Here is an 8,082-nt window from a genome sequence, read left to right as displayed (position 1 = left end):
ATAATGTGGTTACGTTACTGTGTTGACGCATGCCGCAATATATTGCCAGAGGAGATGTATTTTGGATGAATGGCTGCATTTTACCTAAGTCTTAGGGGAGTATCTGGTAGCATAGATTTATGTAATTAATTGCTATCAGTACACATGTGTTTATGTGTTAGGAGAGCGCCCTAGCCTGTATGGTGCAAAACGGCTACTTCACCCCCACTGTCTGTATCGTGATAATCGAGCATTTTTACCATGATGTAAGTACGTAGAATTTTTTGCGATAGGTGCTCAAGATACTTTTCGATGACCGTGGTGAAATATATGACAGCAGAAACGTCTCATGTGGATAGGTAAGTCATGCAGTGAAATGATATCGCCCTAGTAGTAACACTAGATACCATACTAGTGTATACATGATATCAGGAGTAGATAATAGAAAATTTCTCTTCTATTATCTACTCCTGATGATATCTATGGTAGAAACTGGCCGCGCTAAACGGCCACCGGTCATAGCGCCATCTATCGGATCACATGTATCAGCGCGTAAAATGCCTTCACAAGTCGTTGCCGTGGCATCATATTGCAATCAGCTGCCGTGCGTAGTTAGGAAAATTTAGAAAATGAACAACACAATGAAAACAAGCAGGCGATACTAACGTGTGACATCGTCGCTTTTACTCGTTATTTCCTCATTCGATGACGTTCATTAACATTGTTCGTTATGAGTTTCGTGTTGCAAACTATATTCATGTTCACTGACAATAACCTCCATCGCTTTCAATTTGCAATCGGTTTGAGTGTCACAACCGTCTTTCCGAAAAAAGAAATTTGTTCGTAAGTAGATTTATGTTTGCGTACGTATTTAATTAGTAATCTACAGTGAAACAACTCGCCTACCATTGTAGCGTTTTACATTTAGGCCCATCCGCTAGAGCATTCCAAGGGAACTATATATCACCCATTTTGATCGGACGTAATAACTACATTGATGATCTCACATATAATACGTGCTATACGAGTCAATGCCGACGCCTTCCATTGTGCAGCTCGTTCTTATATATGGAATTAAGTAGTTGTTTGATTTCGTTTTCATACACTATACACACGCATGCTGCAACGTCTTTTAATCTCATATTTTTTTAACAATTCCGTAATAGTATCTATATCTTTTATATGAGTTACCTTAACATTCGGTTCTATTAGCGCCGTTATCAGATTTAGAACACCATTATTTTGTTCGCTTTCCTTTGTACAACAGTTGACAACGACTGATTACAATGTTTTCCATATATACAGTTTATATAATAATAATTACTGTACATCAATTATATATGTATTTGTTACAACAACAGATGGGAGCTCTTTCCTTATGTATTTTTTTCCAGCGTGGTTATGTGTACCTGTAACCGAATTTAGGTCATTAATAGTTCGGTGATGATTTGGAGCATATTTGCAGCGCGGCCAGCTATACGAATAACATCATTGACGGTATCCCAACAACCCTGCTAAGTCGCGAACTGCCTCAAACTGATCAGCGTCGTACATTTACCAGTGTTCTCGTAAATGATCGACTTGCCGCCACACGTCCATGCGAATGATATGAGGAAATAACCAAGTAACAGCGTAAGGAAATAGTCAGTAAGAATAGTAACAATAACATGGGTATCATTAGTAACAATCTTCACGGAAACGCTTGCAAAAAAGCTGAAATTGCGTTCCAAGACTAAAATCAACTAAATTAATATTTTCCTACCACCGCTAGGTGACCGCGTAATACAATCAGAGATGTCTTTGTGAAATCGTGCTTCTACGACGGCCCCACTCTTGCTATTACATTTTCCCAGATGCAGCAGTGGTCAGCATTGTCGCCACACACATTAATCTAACTTGCGGAAATTAAGTCTTGAGAATTTTATGCACATTAAACACATTACTCGACACTTTCAGTGAGTATGAATTTGGGTTTTACGCGGCGAACAGTATACACAAAGAAAGAGCTGCAACCAGATGGCTTTGTTCAGTGTTACGATTTGTCTGCTGGGACAATATCAGTAGAGCGCAATAAGAATTATATTCACTTGTCGAACACTTCGCTATTACGCAATTCTGATAATATAGTTGGAAGATGCACTAATCTATACAGTTGTCTAAATATAGCTTCGTTGACGTTACCGACAACTCTATGGAATACGTGAATACAAGGCACGCGCACGCGCGCACGCACACACGCGCGCACGCACGCACGCACGCACGCACACCCGCGAGGTTGGGGATGACAAGTTCATACTCACTATCTGTCGACTGTCGCACACACTAACACTCGCGCACGCATGCCCGCACACACACGCACGCACACACACACACTCATAATCTGTGTACGTTAGTGTGTTGACGCATGTACAATATCTTACCAACGGAGCTATATTTTTTGATAAATATGCATTTAATATGGTTAGGGGGTATCTCAGCATAGATTTTTTAAATTAATTGTTATCAGTACGCCTGTGTTTATGATTAGGAGAGCGCCCTATCCGTTAGGGTGCAAAACGGCTGATTCACCCCCTCCCGTACTTTCCCTTGGCTCCCCTGTCCATCGCTCAGCCTAATTCTTCTTCTACTCCTCCTCAGCTATCTTTCCTGACGCCTTTCCTTGGTCTCTTACCTTTCTCTCCCATAGCAAGCTATATTATGCAGTTTTTTTTAGTCCGAATTGTATTTGAAACGGTGTTCGCGCATGCGCAATGACTCCCGAGAAAAATCAAATTTGCAAAGATTATGCATTTAAAATGTAGAGGTGTTATCCCAGCATGGATTTATATGATAACATTCTATCAATAGACATCACTTAAGACATAGGAAGAAGACCTTTTATGTAAGGTGCCTTCTGCATATGCCAGTAAGTCCATAATCTGTGTACGTTAGTGTGTTGATGCATGTACAATATCTTACCACCTGAGCTATATTTTTTGATAAATATGCATTTAATATGGTTAGGGGGTATCTCAGCATAGATTTTTGTAATTAATTGTTATCAGTACGCCTGTGTTTATGATTAGGGGAGCGCCCTATCCGTTAGGGCGCAAAACGGCTGCTTCACCCCCTCCCGTACTTCCCCTTGGCTCCCCTGTCCATCGCTCAGCCTAATTCTTCTTCTACCCCTTTTTAGCTATCTTCCCTGTCGCCTTTCCTCGGTCTCTTACCCCTCTCTCCCATAGCAAGCTATATTATGCAGTTTTTTTAGTCCGAATTGTATTTGAAACGGTGTTCGCGCATGCGCAATGACTCCCGAGAAAAATCAAATTTTGCAAAGATTATGTCTTTAAAATGTAGAGGTGTTATCGCAGCATGGATTTATATGATAACATTCTATCAGTAGACATCACTTAATACATAGGAAGAAGCCCTTTAATGTAAGGTGCCTTCTGCATATGCCAGTCAGTACATAATCTGTGTACGTTAATGTGTTGACGCATGTACAATATCTTACCACCTGAGCTATATTATTTTATAAATATGCATTTAATATGGTTAGGGGTTATCTCAGCATAGATTTTTGTAATTAATTGTTATCAGTACGCCTGTGTTTATGATTAGGAGAGCGCCCTATCCGTTAGGGTGCAAAACGGCTGCTTCACCCCCTCCCGTACTTCCCCTTGGCTCCCCTGTCCATCGCTCAGCCTAATTCTTCTTCTACCCCTTCTCAGCTATCTTCCCTGTCGCCTTTTCTCGGTCTCTTACCCCTCTCTCCCATAGCAAGCTATATTATGCAGTTTTCTTTAGTTCGAACTGTATTTGAAACGGTGTTCACGCATGCGCAATGACTCCCGAGAAAAATCAAATTTTGCAAAGATTATGCATTTAAAATGTAGAGGTGTTATCCCAGCATGGATTTATATGATAACATTGTATCAGTAGACATCACTTAAGACATAGGAAGAAGACCTTTAATGTAAGGTGCCCTCTGCATATGCCAGTCAGTACATAATCTGTGTACGTTAGTGTGTTGACGCATGTATAATATCTTACCAACGGAGCTATATTTTTTGATAAATATGCATTTAATATGGTTAGGGGGTATCTCAGCATAGATTTTTAAAATTAATTGTTATCAGTACGCCTGTGTTTATGATTAGGAGAGCGCCCTATCCTGTAAGGTGCAAAACTTCTACTTCACCCCCTCCCGTACTTTCCCTTCTCTCCCCTGTCCATCGCTCAGACTAATTCTTATTCTACCCCTCCTCAGCTATCTTCCCTGCCGCCTTTCCTCGGTCTCTTGCCCCTCTCTCCTATAGCAAGCTACCTTATACAGTTTTTTTAGTCCGAACTGTACGTCTGAAACTTTGCTCGCGCATGCGCAATATCTCTTGAGAAAAATCACATTTTGCAAAGATTATGCATTTAAAATAAAGAGGTGTTATTCTAGCATGGATTTCTATGATAACATTCTATCATTTTTTTTTAATCGTTATTACACAACTCGCTCAAAGAATTCTAGAATCTTTACTGGAATATTTGCGACGCCCATTACACGCGCAAGGTTCCTATATTGGCATATTTACAGAACAAGCAGACTTTCTCTCTCTCTCTTTCACTCGATTCGCTCACTATACGAGTCACTTCCACCGCCATTTCCCAGGTCTATGCCTCATTTTACGCAAATAGACCGCGGTGCATTATCGCACACATCTGCGCTGTAAAGTCGTCTACGCATGACTTTCCGAGCATACGTGTTATGGATATATATTGAGTGATGTGTTTAAGTGGCGATGATGGTGGCGAGGGGAGTATTTTTAGGGTGCGATGTTCTCTGCTGTTCAAATAAGGAAAGTTCTGTCTGGAACAACCTTATCATCGGATCTATAATAGAATATATCAGCCTGTGCAGGGAGTGTGCTAACACAATGTTGACCTTTAGGATGAATTCTCGTGCGGATGGTCAACGGGTATATACGATATAGTAGACATTACTCCTATGTAGCTCGTTTACATTCAACACGGTGCCATACAGGAACACGTTCAGGATTAGACGTATACGCATCTATTCGTACTTGACCTCCCGTTCTTTATTTAAAGCGGAGTTTGGCTGAAACCTGCTTCTACACTCTTCAACTAATCTAATCTATTCTAATCTAATCTAATCTACTCTAATCAGAGAAGTGTTCGTTATAGACATTGTTTGTACGCATTCATGACCTCGGCATGATCTTGAGCGTTAACTACGCTTGCTTTCGAAATATCTCGAAATATTATTGACGTTATAATTAATACGTGAACTATGCAACGTACGAAATTAGTGATGCCATGATAAGTTTTGTGTTCGTAAACCGAAACGCATTTCTGCTAAATCTGGGGGGGGGGTTTCGGTGTCAATGGGAAGCTGGTTACACGCGCACAACACCGGGACATCACGACACTAACACATCACGTGTACGCACCGATGAAATGTGGTGACAGATTTCAGCTAAATACCGCCGCTCTACGTTCCTATAGCAGGAATTTAGGATATTCAATCTACGTGCTTCCTATATCATTCACAAAGTGATGTCTTTCGTACCTCCTGGAGTACCTTTAAACGTAATCATATCGCCCTAACAGGTTAGTAGAGCTCATAGCGTCTATGTCCCCCAGGGTACTGCCGGAACGTACCCTGGGTACGGTCCTGTATACTGGAACGTACCCTGGTAACTATCTAATATGGTTAGGGTTAGGGTTAGAGTTAGGGTTAGGGTTAGGGTTAGGGAGTAGGCGTAGGCGACTCCCTAGACTCGTTAGTGGAGTAGGCGAGGTACGGTCCGGCATATTAGATAGTAGTATTTAGTACCAGGGTACGTTCCGGCAGTACCTTGGGGGACATAGACCCTATCAGCGTTAGGAGATGTCCTGGAGAAACTTACCAGCAATGACTAGAACCAGCACGACCACCACATGGTCTTATTCGTTACGTTCTGGTTGATATCAAACTTCTGCTTCGGCAGGAATCTACATGGGCATATTGCGTAGTATAGTGCCTGTTTTGCTAAGGTTACTAGTTAAACCAGGAGTAAGATAATATCAGGAGCGTATAATGACAAATATTTGTCATTATACGCTCCTGATAATATAGATTAGATCTAATCTATAATATCTTACTCCTGGTTACACCCGTACTACGACATCACCGATATACACGACCATCGTGAGTGAGCTTTATACTATGAGCCCGAGGTTAGATAACCAACAGAGCAGAATATTTGATTTAATTACATCGCTTAAACATCGCACAAACAACAATGCGTGTCTATGTTGCCACGTATATACTAATACTGAAACACAAAATACTGTTGCTCCCTGCGAGTATAGCTATATGGCGTGTTCGCTAGCAGATTGTTACCATTCTGAGCTCAGTACAGACGCATGTACCGGTTCATTTGCGTCGTTTTACACGTGTGGGCGACTTTAATACACGCGTGGTACGTTATTTCTTGGCATCTTATATTAGATACCGGGGCGTGGCTAACTCATTTTGCCTGGGAGGGGTGGAACCACGCACTTGAAGCCACGCGGTTTGTGTTTCGGGCAGTCGACCAGTGGCCATTGATTATATGTAATGTTATTCATATTTGTTTGGAGAATAAGTGCCTCCTTGCACCAACCCCACCCCACCAGCAAGCATGCTACGGCCCTGAGGTAACAACATCTGCCACGTTGTTTGTGTATACTGAATACCGCACACGCGTTTTACGCCCCGCCCTCAAGCGTAATGTCGATACTGCGCATGCGTGTTGTCAATACCACGTCTGCCTGCTTTCCCCTACACGGCGCGTGTCTGTGGCGCTCACGTGTGTGCGCTGCGTGTATTCTGGGTTTTGCAATTATTAATTTGTTTTAATAAATGTATTAGAGCACGAGTAGTAGTAGGAGGAGGACGTTCATTTCCACTGAGTGAAGATGCATTGCAATGACATTTAGAGACAAATGCATTATACTGGCAGAGTGCACTATTAAGTGGTAGACGTTGCCTTAATGTTGACGGTTTCTAGTAATATGATCATATTAAACAGTGTACAACTGCCTATTTTAACCCGCCAGGCGTTCCTATTATGCCATGACTCTTTTTTTTTACCTGACTATAGACCCCTTGCCAGTTCTGCCTAATTACAATAAACACAAATGTGTATTTCATAGGTGGTATGATTAAAGAGTCGTCCTACATTGGAAAGGCCGAATTCAGTGGTTAGAACTAATTAGCGATTGAATGCATAACGACTGGGACGCGCAAGACATGAGACGTTGTTACATCTTACATGTTCCCACCGGAGTGAAGCCTATATAACTCTATTGATTCTGCTGGTTCTACAAAACCAGAGCGGGGTCCCCCTACAAGCTGCTCCTAGTCCTTCAGTCTGTGCCACTCGGCAATCTGCCTGCGCGGCGAGTTGCAGACCTCGTTCCAGTGTCGCAGGGCGTTGCCGGTTGACTTGGCGCCAACCTCTAGACGGCCGATGACCTCGTTGGTGGTGACTCGGTCCCAGTCGAGTACAAGCATCTCCAGACTGAGGTTCTCCAGGCCTTCGTTCGGAACGTCGAAGAGGAACGACTCGTTGAACACGGGGTTCAGCGTGCGCTTCTTCACGTGCGTCTTCTTCTTGGCGATGCGCTGGCCGTTGTAGAGAAGGTAGATCTTCACGTACGGGTCTGCAAAGGAGGAGGAGACGCCATTTCACTCGTCGATCGAGGGAGAGAGGCCCGCGCGATCGTTTTAGTCACTCAGCTTCGTTGGTCATACTTCTCGTACGCGTATGTAATTACGAAACACGAAACAAGTATGAAATTTGCCATGCATGTCCATGTAGTTATGGCGAATTTTGTATTGCGAGTGCGTTGACAGCGATCACTTGTGCAACGTGGCGTCACCTGGTGGTAGAGCTTCTATATCTTGCGTACATGTACCAATATTTGTGTATAGCTTTGACATTCAGGCAGGCAGGCAGACAGGCAGGCAGACAGGCAGGCAGACAGGCAGGCAGACAGGCAGGCAGACAGGCAGGCAGATAGATAGACAGCTAGATAGATAGATAGATAGATAGATAGATAGATAGATAGATAGATAGATAG

General features: G+C 42.7%; 1 protein-coding gene across 2 annotated transcripts in view; it reads right to left on the bottom strand.

Moving 5' to 3' along the window:
* Window positions 1–6,096: 6,096 nt before the first annotated feature.
* Window positions 6,097–8,082, bottom strand: part of LOC106811635 (synaptotagmin-4-like) — an 18,864-nt gene continuing 16,878 nt past the window's right edge. For both annotated transcript variants that reach the window (XM_014815348.1, XM_014815340.1), the window contains one exon: window positions 6,097–7,662. In XM_014815348.1, the coding sequence (XP_014670834.1) occupies window positions 7,358–7,662 (305 nt within the window). In that variant the 3' untranslated portion in view covers window positions 6,097–7,357. The remainder of the gene's footprint in view (window positions 7,663–8,082) is intronic.

Source organism: Priapulus caudatus, unplaced genomic scaffold (assembly GCF_000485595.1).
Source record: "Priapulus caudatus unplaced genomic scaffold, Priapulus_caudatus-5.0.1 Scaffold19, whole genome shotgun sequence".
Taxonomy (NCBI): Eukaryota; Metazoa; Priapulida; class Priapulimorpha; order Priapulimorphida; family Priapulidae; genus Priapulus; species Priapulus caudatus.
The sequence above is the reverse complement of the archived record's forward strand: the minus strand, read 5'-3'. Positions and strand labels throughout refer to the sequence as shown.